The sequence below is a fragment of the Diabrotica virgifera genome, chromosome 5 (genome assembly GCF_917563875.1).
Source record: "Diabrotica virgifera virgifera chromosome 5, PGI_DIABVI_V3a".
NCBI classification, from domain to species: domain Eukaryota; kingdom Metazoa; phylum Arthropoda; class Insecta; order Coleoptera; family Chrysomelidae; genus Diabrotica; species Diabrotica virgifera.
Genome location: NC_065447.1, coordinates 256,379,705 through 256,397,641, shown reverse-complemented (window position 1 = coordinate 256,397,641; position 17,937 = coordinate 256,379,705). Strand labels below are relative to the sequence as shown.

Below are 17,937 nucleotides of genomic sequence, written 5' to 3'. Positions count from 1 at the left end.
GTGGACCTTCATACAAGCCAAAACTACTGGTCTGTGTATCTACAAGCTGAAATAGATTGTAGATATACAAACCTGTTAAAAAATACACATGAAAATGTCACATCCAATGTTTAAGTCAATAGGAAATATGGAAACAGAAAGATTTCAAATAAATAGAGATATATATTAAGAAGACACTATATCTCCAAAGTTATTTGTCCTGGTGCTAGAAAATTTCTTGAAGTCATTACAGTGATAAACTAGAGACATAAATATTGGCGGTTCCCATTTGACTCATTTCCAACTTGCTCACGATAATATTGTTCTAATAAGTAACAGTACTTATTCTTGAGTTGAGAGACATGTTAAAACAACTAAATACTGCTTTGTAAAAAGTTGGCCAGAAAATGAATATGTCAACGGCAAAAGTGATGAGTAATGAAGACGAACAAATATACATAGTCACTACAAAATTGGAAAACAGAAGAATGTGTGTACAGTAATCCCTCTTCAACCACGGGGGTTACGTTCCGAAGAGAAAGGTGTGGTTGGTGAAACCGTGGTTGGCGAGGGATCCACGATCCAAAGAAGAATATGACATATAATCCCAATTTGGATACGTATATTAGTACATAGAAAGAAATATGATGAAATTATGTAAATAATATATAAATGAAACAATAAAATAAGTCATATCAACAAAAATAAAGACGCACAGATCAGCGCCTACATTCACCGGTATTTTAAACCTTCTGAACTATAAACTAATTGCCGTAGTATTACTACTAAAAACAAGCGCCAGTGGCGTATCATGAGTAATTTAATGCGACTGGTCAAATTATAAAAATATATAAAAACAATAAAATATTCTCATTAAAGATTCAACAAATATCGCAACTGCGGATAAGCGAAACCGCGGTTGACATATACAATTAAAATTGGTAAAGAAAAGCAGATAACTGAGACAACAAAAACTAAGACTAGCTTCTATAGTATTCGGAAGAATGCTATCCAAAGAAAAAAATGACAGAAAGAAATTAAATTGTAATCGTAAATAAATTGGAAGAAACAAAAGTGTCCAACACTTGGAAGAAACAAAAAAAATAGCAAAATAAAAGCTCAAGATTTTGCTTTCAAAGATAATACTTTATTTTTAATAGAATAATATATAAAAATATAACAATGTATTATCAAGAATATCACAAAAGTATTGCATATAAAAAAGGCACATTACATAATAATCTGTCAACATTTATATACAAAGACTAAGCTAAAATACTAGCGTAATATTATATGAGTATTTTTCAGCTGTTGTACATTCCTTCAATTAAATAGTCCATTCTCCTGTAGTTGCGGTGTTGCCACCAATCCTTACCTTTTTTATAAAAAATAGAAAGAATAACAGCCACAAGTGGAACAGACAGAATAACAGCTACAATTGGCACTACATAGTCTGCCCGTCTCACCTTCTTTTCCATAGTCGTATCAATATGAGCTAAAATAGGAATATCTAAGTTCGGTTTTGCTGGAGCTACCACCACTTCGTCGTGTTCAGTAAATAAAGGTTTTTTTGGCTTAATAGTAGTAGATGTTGTAGTTGCCTTGGTAGTACTGGAAGTATGATTAGTAGTTAATTGTGTGGAAGAGTTTACGAATTTTGAGGTGGTGTTCACAACTTTTGGGGCGTTGTTCACAGTAATGTTTAGGGGCTGAGAAACATTTTTAGATACAAGTACTTCTGAAGTTGTTGTGTTCACACTTGTTACATTTTTTGATGTTTTATTTGAGGTTACATCTAATGTTTTCTCTGTAGCACTTGTCACATGCTCCCTGCTCTTATGACTATTAGGAGGGGGTTGTGTAGTTACCTTCGTTTTTTCCTCTGTTGTTTCCTTAGACACCAATGCCTTAGATACAACAGGGCTTGTTTGATTTGAAACTATTTTTGTAGTGTTGTTGTCTTGAGCAGTCCCTCTCGAGAAACACGATATTATCACGATTAGGAGGAAACATACTTTGGCAAATTGTGCCATTTCATTTAGCGAAATTTAGATTTATAGGCACAATTCATTAGTAAATATTAAATTAAATTTTACCACACAACTAAACATATGGATATCTGTCATGTGATTTTCTTCTCTTATCTGTCAAAGTTTGACAGTCAAACGTCAAACATGATTTAAAATTTGATTGCAGACAACTTCACGTTAGAGTAATTTTTCTCATTGATGTATTGTTAGTTGCGTAGATTTTCCGTCAGTAAAATAAAAAAAAGTTGATTTTATTTTTATTTAAAAACAAATATGTGTGAGGTTAAGACAATTATTTTTAAAAATAACAAAGATAATAAAAATCAATTATACGAGAATCGTACATTTTTCATCATGCAAGAATAACATTAATAATGGAAATAAAAAAAATATGCTTGAGAGATTGATTCTAATAATAAAATAACACTTTCTCCTGGCCCCAATTTTTGTTACAAAGAGAAAACTATATTTATCTATCATTAGATGAAGATTATCAACATAGTGTCACAAGTGTATACTCTGGTAAGTAAGAAGTACTCTCTCATTTAAACTAATAAATTGTATATTGTTTATTTACTTTTTTTATATCCAACACTTTCAAGCCCAAATGAATTTCAAATGAAAATAGATATTATGTGTTTGATATTTTCTATATAATTCTTGCGAACACCGTAAGTACCATCAGTCTAATGTGCCACATACTAAAAGTATTCCTAAAGATTATTCATCCTAGAATATATAGAAAGTTAGAACAAGACATTGGCCAAACTCAGTTCGGAATTAGAAATGTTCAAGGAACCAGAGAAGCATTTAATGCTGTAAATGGTAAATGTGCTAATACAGAGATGTTTAGATATAAACCAGGACATCTATGTCTGCTTCCTAGATTATATACAGGGTGTAACAAAAATACAGGTCATAAATTAAACCAAATATTCTGGGACCAAAAATAGTTCGAATGAACCTAACTTACCTTTGTACAAATATGCACACAAAAGAAGTTACAGCCCTTTGAAGTTACAAAATGAAAATCGATTTTTTTGAATATATCGAAAACTATTAGAGACTTTTTGTTGAAAATGGACACGTGGCATTCTTACGGAAAGAACATCTTAAAGAAAAATTATAGTGAAATTTGTGCACCCCATAAAAATTTTATGGGGGTTTTGTTCCCTTAAACTCCCCCAAACTTTTGTGTACGTTCCAAATATATTATTGTGGTGCCATTAGTTAAATTCAATATTTTTAAAACTTTTTTGCCTCTTAGTATTTTTTCGATAAGGCAGTTTTTATCGAGTTGCAGCTTCTTTTTTAATATGTTTACATACAAATTTTATGAGGGTTTTGTTCCTTTAAACCCCCCAAATGTTTGTGTACGCTCCAATTAAACTATTACTGCGGTACCATTAGTTAAACACAGTGTTTTTAAAACTATTTTGCCTCTTTGTATTTTTTTGATAAAGCATCTTTTATCGAGATGTGGCTTCTTTTTTAATATGGTTCAAAATATACTTAAAAATGTAAATCATAAATAAATTTTCATATTATTACCAAGTCTCCATAATCGTACTTTACCATATACAAATATGTGGTGGATTTGACAAATATTGAACTATCTCGACAAAAACTGACTTTTGGAAAAAATACTAAGAGACAAAAAAGTTTTTAAAAACTTTTTTTCCAAAAAATTGGAACATACACAAAAGTTTGGGGGGGTAATTTTTTCTTAAAATACTACTGCCATAAGAATACCACATGTCCATTTTCAATCAAAAATCTCTAATAGTTTTCTATATATTGGAAAAATTCGATTTTCATTTTGTAACTTCAAAGGGCTGTAACTTTTTTTCCGTGCACATTTGTACTAAGGTAATTTGGTCATCCGAAGGTTAATGCATACTCGAGGAAATATTCAAAAAGGTATTAGAAGATGAAGTAGCAGGCATAAAAATAAAATGGCCTACCCATATGTGACATTAGAATGCTAATGATACAATACTAGTAGCAGAAAATATTACAGATCTACAAAGAATTTTAGATAAGGTTGTTGCAACGGGTAAAGAATTTGGTCTGTTACTAAAAGAAAACAAAAATCATGTTTATATCAACGAAAAAATATTAGAAACATCAATCTACACGTAAATAACAAAGCGATAGAATAAGTTCAGAATTATAACTATTTAGGGACAAACATTAATGAAACAAACGATTATACCAAAGAAATCAGAGTTAGAATAGAAAAGGCTAGAAGTTCATTCAATAATATGAAACAAATATTATGTAGTAGAGACCTCAGCCTAAATCTTAGAAAAGAGTACTAAAGTGTTATGTATTTTCTGTTCTTTTGTATGGTGTGGAGAATGGACTCTTTAAAAAAAATGTCTCAATAGATTGGAAGCATTTGCAATGTGGACATATCACAGAATGCTAAGAATCTCCTGGACAGGCAGAATAACCAATGAAGAAGTACAGTGGCACTTCAACATATGAGGGTAATTCGTTCCGTAACCTTGCTTGTATGTCAAAGCAATTTTCCCCATTGAAATTAACTGAAATGTCGTTAATCCGTTCCAGTCCCAAAAAAACCACCTCAGTAGTTACTCGTACACCTTGCTCATGTTTTTCAATGATTTCACGTTTAGGTCAATCGACAGTATCTTCTTCTTCGAACCCATGGTTATAAAACTAAATGTGAAACAACTTTATCAAAAATACTTCAAAAACAAGCAAAGCCGACAGACTGAGGTCTAGGTCTATACAGTAAAACCTCCGTTAACCGAAATAATTGGGGGGAATGCTGTTTCGGATAACAAGAATTTCGGTTAAAAATAACATTGTTTTTTGTATTCTTCTTGTATGAAATTACATTTGTATTGAAGAGATATATCTGCAAAACATCGTTGTCAAAGGAAAATACAAAAGAAAATAGAAGATTTCTTAAAAAAACACTCTAAACATGTTCATTTTCCTTAATTTTATTGCTTTTTTTTAATTTACTTTTTATTAACGAAATTATTGAAACTGTCAGCCATTTTGGATAAACGATGTTTCGGTTAAACGATGTTTCGGTTAAAAAGTTTCCGGTTAACAGAATGCAATATGGTTGGGATGAAAACGCGGAATACGAATTTTTGTCGGATTTAATTTACAATGTCTATATCATTTGTCGGTCCAAGTAATAGTCACATGCAGACCCATAAAATAATCTTTATGGCGGGGCCGTAAAGATCTATTACCAGTAAAACTACCATTTATTTTATAATACAATTTAGAAGTAGGTAGTCCAAAAGAGGCATGAATTTTAATAAAGAGCGGTTCCTCGTATCTCAAACTTTGCTCTCATCTCAAAGCAAAACATCGCTCGCTTGGCGGCTCGTACCTCAAAACACTCGTATATTAGAGCGCTCGTATATCGAGGTACCACTGTACTAAGAAGAATAGAGAACAGCAGGGAGATACTGAATACAATCAAAGTAAGGAAACTACAATATCTGGGGCATATGGCGCATGTGGTGGCAGATATGAATTCACAAAATTAATAATTCAGGGAAAGATTCAAGGAAGGAGCAGCATAGGTAGAAAAAAAATGTCTTTGCTGAGAAATCTCAGAGAATGAATTGGATGCAGCTCAACAGAACTCTTTTGGGCTGTAGTGTCTAGAATAGCAATGATGATTGCTAATAGATGATTGCCTGTAGCCTCTCCTTTGGTTTCACTGAAAATATAATGTAGATAATAAACTAATCGTTTTTTCAGCTGTCAAGTTTCCGGCATGATACTTTAGAAACAGAGATCTGCAAAACAAAATAAAACAAAAATGAATTACATTCTCCTTGGCTTTTCTTTAGCTTCAACCCTGATGATACTCTTCTCCAATATAGTAAACTTGTTCGAAGAAAACTTGCCAACCGTATTTTCACAAGCTCTTAGATATGGCAAGTTTGCTAGCAAAGAAAAGAGTAAACGTTTTTCAAAATTTCTCATAGAGATTCCTAAAGCATGTTTCAAGCATTTTTATGTGGTGGCTCTGAACTGCTACGCTGTGGTATTCGCCATGGTTACTGCTGTATACCTGTTGAAGTATGAAGTTCCATGGTTTGTCATAGAGCTGATAGATCTGGTGGGTGGACAAGAAAGAGTTTCTTTTGGTAAGTATACATATTGCAATTATTGATACCAACACTGTTATAGTCGAGATGATATGAAAACAAAATTTCACTGACTTGTCTGAAGTGGTGAGGATGATTTTTTGATATCTTCTAGATCTCTTTAGAATAAATAACGACATTCAAATGTTGAATGGTAATCCTTAATATTCTATCAAAGGATCATCAGTATAGAGTGAATCGCCTAAACCATCCAGGCACACTTCGCACCTAAACTCAAGAGATATTATTCCTACAAAAAAATTATATAAGGTCAAAGTTTTGTTTTTCAATGTTACACAATATTTCAATTATTATTCCTCATCAGGAGCACATGTGGTAGATCAAACTAAAGTGAAATGCTCCTCATTTACTCATATATGGCCATTTTAGTAACATAACATGCAGCGACCTCTATATGAAGCCCCAGCTTACCCTCTTTAAGAATAAATTGTAGATGTATTGTCAGAATAAAAGGTTATTCCTAACATCGCCCAATAGCTTCCAGAAAGCTTGGAGTTGCAGTTCAGCTAATTCGCCATTGAAGAGAAGTCGCCTGACTTCTTGTTGTCGTATAGAGGTCACTACTAGCGTACTCAGGCACGTTATGTTACTTAGAGAGAGAGAGAGAAAGAGAAAATTTATTGTTTCTAGAAATGAGTTTACATTTATAAAACACAACGTGGTATATAGTCCAGAAAGCCACTGCGCATCCGCTAGGAAAAATATTCTGATTCGGATTTTTTGCACAATCTTACTCAAAAAGGACTCCTTTTAACAAATTTGCATCTTGCCAGGACCAAAAGGTGGTCAAAAATTTTTTAAACGTTTTTTTTTTGTTTTTTTCCTAAAATTATTTTTTTTGCATGGAATAAAGTTTTTTTAGGTTTTTTGGATTATTCCAAACAGAAAAGGTCTTTAGTGACTTTTTTCTAAAAATGATAGTTTTTGACATATAAGCGATTAAAAATTGAAAAATTGCGAAATCGGCCATTTTTAACCCTCAAGAACTATGTCAAAAACCATGTGAAAATTTGAATGTTGCCAAGGTAAAAATAGGTAGATATTCTTTAAACATCGATTGATGAAATCCCGAAGAGTTTTTTGCAATACAATATTCAAAACTCCTTTGTTTTTTAATTGCTAATCAAGCGTGCGCGACACTATTTTCCACCGTTGTATGTGTATACAGTATGGTGCAAATGAAAGGAATAAATTCGTTTTTTCGTAAACCGGCGACTTTAAGGAAAAATCCCGAAACAGGTCGATTTTTATTTTTAAGTTATGATATTGTGGCATATTATATATGGTATACTAGTGACGTCATCCATTTGGACGTGATGACGTAATCGAAGATTTTTTTAAACAAGAATAGGGGTCGTGTGCTAGCTCATTTGAAAGGCTCTTCAATTCTCTATTCAGTAATATAAACATTTACATAATTATTTATACAGGGTGTCCAAAAACAAGTTTTTATTTGAAAAAAAAAGGAGAATGTATGTATGTAATTTATTAAATTCAAAATACATTTTACTGTTACCCGAAAACTAAAAAATGTTTATTTCACAAATAAACATTGCTTTTCAATTAAATTCAGTGTTCAAGCCAGTTCCCGCCAGCCACCTGCCTCATGGAAGTTTGAACATTTAATTTAAGCGAAAAGCAATGTTTATTTGTGAAATTAACTTAGTTTTCTGATTTTTGAAAGCAGTAAAATGTATTTTGAATTAAATAAATTACATACATTCTTCTTTTTTTGTCAAATAATTTGACACCCTGTATAAATAATTATGTAAATGTTTATATTACTGAATATAGAGAATTGAAGAACCTTTCAAATGAGCTAGCACACGACCCCTATTCTCAATGTGTATGCCACAATATCATAACTTAAAAATAAAAATCGACCTGTTTCGGGATTTTTCCTTAAAGTCGTCGGTTTACGAAATAACGAATTTATTCCTTTCATTTGCAACATACTGTATACACATGCAACGGTGGAAAATAGTGTCGCGCACGCTTGATTAGCAATTAAAAAACAAAGGAGTTTTGAATATTGTATTGCAAAAAACTCTTCGGGATGTCAACAATCGATGTTTAAAGAATATCTACCTACCTTGGCAACATTCAAATTTTCAGTTTTTCACATAGTTTTTGAGGGTTAAAAATGGCCGATTTCGCAATTTTTAAATTTTTAATCGCTTATATGTCAAAAACTATCATTTTTAGAGAAAAGTCACTAAAGACCTTTTCTGTTTGGAATGATCCAAAAAACCTAAAAAAACCTTTTTTCCATGCGAAAAAATTATTTTAGGAAAAAAAAAGGTTTAAAAAATTTTTGACCACCTTTTGGTCCTGGCAAGATGCAAATTTGTTAAAAGCCTTTTTGAGTAAGATTGTGCAAAAAATCCGAATCAGAATATTTTTCCTAGCGGATGCGCAGTGGCTTTCTGGACTAATAGTACAAACGCAGTACCTACAAGATACATTAAAATACTAACTATAAAACTTCCATAATAAAAAGAGCCATCAATTAGCGCAACTGTCCTCAAAAAATTCCTCGATACTATAGTAACACAGATAATAAAAACTTCTTGATTGCTCTTCGGAATACAAAAATATTGCTTGAGGATCTTATATTGCGTGGTAGGTGATTAAACACTTTCTTTCCAGTGTAAATAAATGATTTTTTAATTAGTGTAGAAGTAGAAGAGGGAATTGGAAGTGGAATAACGTAAGTTAGACGAGTGTTGGGAATCTGTCCGAATATCCTCTTTGTTTTTTTTTTTTTAATTAAGCACGTTAATTCAACGATATATATGCAAGGAAGTGTCAAGATACCATGTTTCCGGAACAGAGGCCTGCATGATGTACCAAACTTGACCTTGCATAAATATCTAAGTGCTCTCTTTTGTAGCATAAAGATTCTACTGAAATGATGAAGAGAACAGCTACCCCAAAAGGCAATACCGTATCTCAAATTAGATTCAATCAGGGCCACATAAACACTTTTTGCAATCTTGAAATCCAAATGGTGTGCAACTGATTTGACAGCAAAGCAACCCGATGATACCTTTTTGCTTAAATATACAGTGTGTTGCTCAAACTTAAGTTTATTGTCAATATAGAGACCTAAAAATTGGTTAACAGTGTCAGAACAAATGCCTTCATTCCCCAGAGTAATGTTGTTTAAATCATTCTTAAAAGAAACTAATTTGGTTTTTGAAAAATTAAATGTCAAATGATTAGCTTTGCACCACTCTAAGATTTTTAGCATATCACTACTAATTATCTTGTTCAGTACCTTAGAGTTCTTGTTTTGCCATAAAATTGTGGTATCATCTGCAAATATAGTAAACTGGCCATTAATATCGAGGTTAATTATGTCATTAAAATAGATCAAGAAAAAGATAGGACCCAAGACAGAGCCTTGAGGTACGCCACAATTAATAAAGATATTACTAGAATAGCGCTCATTGATTGATACAGACTGGCATCTGTCTTCCAAGTATGAACTGAACCACTTTAGAGTAGTGCCTCTAAAACCATATCTTTCCAGTTTATTAAGAAGTATTTTGTGATTGACACAGTCAAAGGCTTTAGATAGATCACAGAAAACTGCAGCAGCAACATAATCGTTATTTAAGTCTAAGTATAGTTTTTCCATGAATTCGAAGATGGCATCATATGTACTTTTTAATGACTGGAAACCGAATTGGCGGGAAGAAAGTAAATCGTGTTTTTGTAAGAAAGTCATCATTCGTATTTTGACCAATTTTTCTACAACCTTTGAAAGCGAAGGTAACAAAGAGATAGGACGGTAATTAGCAGGTAAATCGTGGTCACCACCTTTATATAAAGGAATAACCTTAGCACATTTTAAACAATCGCTAAAGTGACCTGTTGAAAAAGATGTGTTAATTGCCTCCGCTAAAATTTTCAGAACATTATGAGGAAGATGGGATAAAACTTAAAGCCGATGTCAGATTATGCGTTTTGACCGGATGCGTTTCCGCCGCATCCGGTGAAAACGCATAGTGTGACAGATCGGTCCGGTTGCGTTGGAAACGGATGCGTTTTGAGTCATCGGTACGCGCTTACAAACTGCACCAGACTAAACGCATAGTGTGACAGGTCGGTCCGGTTGCGTTGGAAACGGATGCGTTTTCACCGCATTCGGTCAAAACGCATAATGTGGCATCGGCCTTGGATGGGATATCATCCCAGCCTGCAGCCATAGAAGTTTTAATGCTTTGTATATTTTTTATTTCAGCCGAATTAGTGGGAAGAAAATAAAAAGAATTTGTAATGTTTACTCCATTTAAAAAATGCATTGGATTAGAAGAAGAATCAATTTTTCCAGCGAGTTCTGGACCTACTGAGCAGTAATATTCATTCAGCTCACCAGGGTCTAAGACTACATCAGTAGTCCGAGGAACTGTAGCTCTAAGATTATTAACTATACGCCAAGATTCCTTTTGTTTATTATTGGCATTTTCCATTCGACATTTAAAAGATATACATTTTGCTAATTTAGTAACCTTCCCATATATGGACCTATATTTATAGAAATATATCAAAAATTCATCATTGCATATTATATGTTTTTTAATGTAGTTTAACGATCTTAAGTTTTTCCAGAAAATTCTAATTCCTTTAGTAACCCAAGTTTTCTTATTTTTCTTTTTAAGAATTCTTTTTTGAAATGCCAAATTGAAAATCTTCCTGAGAGTGTGATGAAATTGATGGAGCAAATCAGGAGAGCAAAAAATATTATTCCAATCCTCCTGATTACATAATTTGATAAACCTGTCAAAATTTCTTTTGCTGAAAATTCTACCCCATCTGGCTGTATGAGGTGGATTCTTAAGGGGAAATTCACATAGAATGGCATCATCATCCGATGAAAAATAGGGAATCACTCTACACTCAGTCAGATCTGGATGTAGATTAGTACAAATATAATCCAATATGCTGCTATCTCTGGTTGGATCGTTAACCAGAATTCTCAAATTAAAACTATTAAGTAAATTTGAATTGGTAATAACATGGCTGTGTGATGAATCCAGATAATCAATATTAAAGTCACCTGTCAAGACAATAAATGCATTTTGTGGAATTTTTTCAAGCATGGATTCCATTCTTTGAAAGAATAGCTGCACACAATAGACTTAGGGGGTCTGTACACAACAATGAGAAAAGTATTAAGCTTCTTATTGAAAGTAATAGAAAATTCGAATTCAGATTCAACACAGAGGTGGTTAAATTTATTATAGTCAACAAAATTGAATTTATACTGAAATGTTATATTAATTAAAATTAATGTGTCTCCGTGGATGCTTTCAGATCTGCATCTTAAATGACCTTATATGAGTAGATGAGGAGCATTTCACTTATGTTTGACCGTATATAATTTTTTTTATAGGAGTAGTATCTCTCGAGTTTAGGCACGCTGTGTCATGTCTGGATTGGGTGACCCACTCTCTACTATTATCCGTAATAAAAGAAGAATTTACTAGTAATATCTGCGGATATTTTCTTATAATCTTTTTAGTTACACCAACTCAAACTTATGTAGTAGTTTGTCTGATGTCACTGCAAGTAATAAGACGATTTTATGATACACACTTCGTTTCAATTTTTGGCAAACATAGTTATATCAACATTCCTCAATACCTTGTTGGGATTGTCTATTATCCAGCAACGGCACTTGCCATTTTATGCGAAGCACCGAAATTTGCATATGTTTGTAAGTATTTTACTTTTTTTTTATTTATTCCGTGGTGTGGTTGGATGCGTGTGATAACCTTATTGTCCACGGAAACAAATAAAATAATAATAAATAAATGTAAAACAACAAACTGTCAATAATATCTTTATTTCGGTAAAAGAGCGTGCTTATGTCTCGAAAGAGGGTTTGTTATTGTTGACCTATTCCGACGCCCGCTGGGCTGTGACTGACTGGACTGAACTAAAAACATTTATGTTGTCACATGTGGTTTTTAAGAAGTTGAAGGTTCGAATGCATTTAAAAACTGGTTTATTGACATAAAGAGGCTGGCTAAATTCTAAATGGGAAATTAGATCTGGTATTTTTAAACTGAAAGGGGATTTAGGTAGAAAATGCCATTAATCTTATACATACGAGCGGAGCAAATGTGAATTTTAAATGAAGCGTATTATCACAGCATTATTTCGTTTAAGGAGAAAAGCTAATAATTAAAATTAGCAATTAAAAAATAGTTATTAAAGCTAGCCGTCACATTTATATAATCTAATGTATCTACATAGTTAACTTTGAGGGAAATGGACTAAAAAATTCAAAAAACGGATTTTTTAACCTAACAGATTTTTTGGAACCAACCATATTAGCGCCAGGAATAGACACAATACCAGGAGAAATGTTGCAGTCACTAGGTGACAAAGGATTACATATCAAATTCATTATATGTGTCTCTACAGTAATATCAAGCTCTCTACTTATTTTATCACTGTTTTATATCTGTTTCTTGTCTGTAATTTAAAAGTAAACCATTCCATCAGGACAAAAAAGATGTTTTTTTTTGCACGCTTAACTAATGATTTTCATCATATGTCGTGTTTTTCTTTGAATCTGCAGATACAACAGCAATATTATTTTTTTATATATTTTTAGCTCCATACGAGTTTGAAAACGTAGATATTTCAACCCTTACATATATAGAGAAACTGTCTGTACTTCTATTCTTGTGGGCCTGGTGGCATCAGTACAAAGCCACTGAAATTTTGGCCAAATTAAGAAAAAATAAATCGGGTGAGTACTTTGAAATCCTTTCCTAGTATTATTTAGTTTACAGCGAGTAAAATTAAAGGGTAAAATGCTCCTTTGTTGTACCGTTGATTGAAATAACATCAATAAACTGTTGTACATACAATAATAAAATATTTTTTAATGCATTGCTTTAAAATTAAGTTTTTATTTTAGGACAAATTATAACTAGTGACCACAAATTACCACGAGGTGACTGGTTCGAATACATATCAAGTCCTCTACAGGCAGCTGAAATCGTAATGTATACAGCGCTAACAATAATTTTAAGATACAATATCACATGGTTCTTCGTTTATGCATGGGTGATTGTAAATCAGGTAAGATTATTAATTACTATCTAATAATCTAATCAACCTTAAACGTCCATTCCTGGGCAAAGGCCTCCCCTGTTAATCTTCATTGGTATCTGTTCTGGGCGATCTGCATCCAATCCTTTCCTGACATTCTCTTAAGGTCGTTCATCCATCTCATCTGTGATTTTCCATCTTTCCATCTTTTTGCCGCAGAGTGTTGCGGGCGAAGTTCCTTTTAAGTTTTGCAACCTGTCTTAATACATCGTTCACCTTTGTTTTTTCTCTGATCCATGAGTTTATTTTCCTGTCTTTAAGACCGATACCCAGCATCTGTCTTCCCATTGCTCTTTGTTTGGATATCCTGTCCGAATCTTTTGAATGTCCTGTCGATGTTCTGCTTTGTGAAAGTCTATGTTTGTGAGCCATATGTAATAACTGGTAATATGCACTGGTTGAATACTTTCGTTCGCATGTATTGGGGGTACTTTTTAATTTTTAGAATAATATGATGGTGATTTAGATATGTTTGCCAAATGATGCTCGCCCATGCTAATCTAGTTCTTCTTTTTATTTCTTCTGTTTGATTGTTCCTGTTCAGTTTTATTATCTCTCCTAGGCTTATGTATTCTGCCATCTGCTCTAATTTATTCTGTTTGACTACTATTTCTAATTTGCCTTCTTGGTTTTACTTATATAGTGAATCTCTAGACCTACATATGTCGCTTTTCTATCAAGTTCCTCAACAATCTTCTGTAACTCTTTCTTCATATCTATTACTTAATATTTGATGTTAATTTGCTATACATTTTGACTTGAGTAGCAAACAGACGAAAACTAAGATCAATCTCTCTCTCTCTTCTGTCATCAGGCTTGACCTCTGAGAGGAAATGTAGTGGTCGTCGTGATGTTTTGTTTTGCCTATTTCCATAGATCTTTGTCTCTGATCATTTCTTTTATTTAATGCATTGATGTTTTGCAGATACCTGTGATTTGGTCAATCCATCTTGTTGGCAATCTTTTTTTTTGTCTAGGGACTTCCACCTTTCCTTCAATTATTGAGTTTCCGTATATTTTTTATGTCTGATCAAATAACATACCCAAAATATTTTGTTTGCTGGTAAGGCGTTTGACTGATCTGATGTTAGTGTTGGGAATATCAAACAATTAACCTATTTCATTTTTAGGAATATTGAAATTTGAGTGTCTTTCTACAATAGGTTGTCTTTTTAGTTTTGCTATAGCCATAAAAACAAAAAATATATAGACTTAAAGTACTTTATTGCTTTTCAAAATATGTCCCACCAAGATCGATACACTTTATACACGTTCAAAGCAATTGGTAAAACAGTTATAGACCAAGAGGCAGCGCTGAAAAATCTATTTGAATTTACTAAAGCTAGATTTTTCACAGTTGATTACTGTGAGTGTGTAGAGAAACATATACTGCGGTCGGTCAAACGAAACGTAGAACAGGGGTTACTGAGAGGGTATCAAAGTTGCTTTCCTACGAAGGTAATTATTTCCATTTACTAAGGCTGAAAATCAGTACACACATTCTAAATTAAATATAAATAAAAGTTATTATAGTCGGTCAGCTGTATGGCGGGACAGAGCCGGTCGGTCGGCCCCAATAGTCGATTGAGGAAATGAAGTATTTCGGCACGCAATTTTTTCTTCCATCATGGATTTACTTGAAATTTTCACAGAAGGTAGGGAATAGTCCAAGGATCATTTTATATATCATGCCGCTATCATACGCTAAAACCTTGGGGGTGGTTGCCACCCCATCGCGGGGGGTGGGAATTTTTTATTACATTTTAACCATGCAATTCGATGGAAAAAGTGATTCTAAGAAAAAATATTCTTTACATTTTCTTCGTAAAACTAATATTTTTCGAGTTATTCGCGCTTGAAAATAACAGTTTTTCGACGAAAAAATCGACTTTTTTAGAGGGTTTTTTTGAGATTACCTCGAAAAATATGCATTTAATCAAAAAAACATTAGATATCGAAATTGTATCTTTTAGTAACACAAAGCAAATTCTTTTCCTATAATATCTTTAAGACCAATACAAACCGATATACGGCATGTTAAAGGTTAGCTTTTTTCGTCAAATGCATAATTTGAAATATTCAAAGCCAAATAATGGGAAAAATTTGCATTTTTCTAGGAAAACTTAAATAATCTTTTTTCAAGTATACAATTGGACCTTTCAAATAAAAATAATAAAAAGTTTTTAGCATGAAAATTAAGCGACTTATAATCAAAAAAATGTCGGTACCTGCTTTTCTCTACGAAAAAATCAGTGAAAACAACCCCCTAACTACCTTCCTAATTCAAAATTGGTCTTTACCTTTCTGTAGTTCCTTTTATGTTTATATTATCAATACACTCAAGGAGTTTGACTTATTTAAAATGCCCAATTTTGTAAAAATTTGAGTTTAAAGAAAAATTGATTTTTTGCAATTTGGTATTTTTCACCTTTTACTTCAAAATATCTCCGAAAATACTGAAGATACGAAAAAAATTATTAACTAATAAATTGTAGCTTTTTTATTGACTAAAATTACCCTGTACATAGATTTTCATTACAGTGAATAGTTAGCCAGATATAGCTGTTTAAAACCTCTATTTACCAGCAAGCATCCCCTTATTCGAGCCCTTTAAACCCGGCCCAATTAAAAACTAAGGGATCTTATGAAATTTAATTTACACATAATTAAGTATATTCAAATGAGAAATAAGCCACAATTTTACCTAAAAATGATTATAAAAATGCCACAAGAAAATAGCTTCAGAACAACATTAATTTACACAGTCTTATAGCTCGTTAAAAATCCTACAAAATCATTTTTGAAGAAACTTTTTATCGCCAAAAATATATAGAATATTTTTCTAGGTATTCTCAAAAAACCCTCTAAAAAATTTCGAAAAGTCGATTTTTTCGTCAAAAAACTGTTATTTTCAAGCGCGAACAACTCGAAAAATATTAGTTTTACGAAGAAAATGTAACAAACATTTTTTTCTTAGAATCACTTTTTCCATCAAATTACATAGTTAAAATGTAATAAATAATTCCCACCCCCGAGATGGGGTGGCAACCACCCCCAAGGTTTTATCGTATGATAGCGGCATGATATAAAAAATGATCCTTGGACTATTTCCTACCTTCTGTGAAAATTTCAAGTAAATCCATGCTGGACGAAAAAATTGCGAGCCAAAATGCTTAATTTCCTCAATCGACATTGGGGCCGACCGACCGGCTCTGTCCCGTCATCCAGCTGACCGACTATAATAACTTTTATTTATATTTAATTTAGGATGTGTGTACTGATTTTCAGCCTTAGTAAATGGAAATAATTACCTTCGTAGGAAAGCAACTTTGATACCCTCTCAGTAACCCCTGTTCTACGTTTCGCTTGACCGACCGCAGTATGTTTCTCTACACACTCACAGTAATTAACTGTGAAAAATCTAGCTTTAGTAAATTCAAAGAGATTTTTCAGCGCTGCCTCTTGGTCTATTAGTTGACGAACCGTATCAATGTTTCGCTGTGTGACTGATGTTTTGGGAGGACCTGGCCCTGGATTCCGTGCACTGTAGATATCTACAATCGCCTTCTATCGATGTCAATTGTCATGAAAATATTTGAATTTTTAGCTTTAATTGAATTATTTTCTAGTTTTGCTAGGTTAAACTCTAATTGATGCTGAAGTGACACTTAGTAAAACAAGAAAATATTTGAATTAAAACTAAAAATTCAAATATTTTCATGACAATTGCCATCGACAGAAAGCGACTGTAGATATCTACAGTGCACAGAATCTAGGCCCTGGCCTGGATTCGTCACTGAGACTAGAGCGACCACGCGTAATACCAGCGGTAAATAGTTGACTGGTATGATGCTTCGTTCCCAAACACAGCAACCATTTCAACGTGACATACACCGTCAAGATAATCCCCTCCCAAAAATTGTAAAAAATTATTGCTCGAAAATGTTCTCGGCTAAGATCCATTTTTTGACCGACTTGCTAATTTCAAAAATTCACTGTATCGACACGACTTGTTGTATCGCAATGAAACTCTCGATTTATGTCAACAAAAGATTAAGGTTACGTTTGTGTCCGAAGGTTGTATTGGTGGCGCCCTCTAAGCGGCTATATGCAAAACTAAAAAGACAAGCCACGTTTATTTTTCTTCTTGCAGTGTCTGTAATGTACCTGTCTGATGAATTTTTGTTTTAGGTTGAAACAATGCTGTTGTCTCACTGGTGGTACCAAGAAACTTTTAAAGATTTACCAAAGAAAAGAAAGGCTGTTATTCCATTTGTTTATTAAGTTTTTTACATACTAAATATATATTGAATTGTTTTATATTTATTTAGTTAATTTAACCCCATCTTTCCCTTTTCCCTAGTTAGTTGACTTCACAAATTATAAAAAGTGTCATGGATAACCACATGCCTACCTCGTATGCGGAGACTCCTATGCGGAATCGTATGCTATCTGAATGTGTATACTTTAATGACGAATATCTTGGTTTTCTTCCGAACTAATTACACGAACATACAAATGTTTTGTTCAGGATTACTGGGAATAAAAAATAAATAAACAAAATACAACTTTTAATTATATCAATAACAATGTCATTCAAAAGCTTTAATTCACAAGTCATACAG

General features: G+C 32.9%; 2 protein-coding genes across 2 annotated transcripts; one reads left to right on the top strand and one right to left on the bottom strand.

The window, feature by feature from the left end:
• Positions 1-1,104: 1,104 nt before the first annotated feature.
• LOC114326131 (integumentary mucin C.1) lies at positions 1,105-2,125 on the bottom strand. The gene has a single exon (XM_028274373.2). The coding sequence runs from the start codon at positions 2,010-2,012 to the stop codon at positions 1,284-1,286; it is 729 nt and encodes a 242-aa protein (XP_028130174.1). The 5' UTR covers positions 2,013-2,125; the 3' UTR covers positions 1,105-1,283.
• Positions 2,126-2,268: 143 nt separating this feature from the next.
• LOC114326130 (polyprenol reductase) lies at positions 2,269-17,634 on the top strand. The gene is made up of 6 exons (XM_028274372.2): positions 2,269-2,531; positions 5,766-6,157; positions 11,709-11,903; positions 12,810-12,947; positions 13,119-13,282; positions 17,504-17,634. The coding sequence occupies exons 2-6, from the start codon at positions 5,827-5,829 to the stop codon at positions 17,594-17,596; spliced, it is 921 nt and encodes a 306-aa protein (XP_028130173.1). The 5' UTR covers positions 2,269-2,531; positions 5,766-5,826; the 3' UTR covers positions 17,597-17,634.
• Positions 17,635-17,937: the final 303 nt, after the last annotated feature.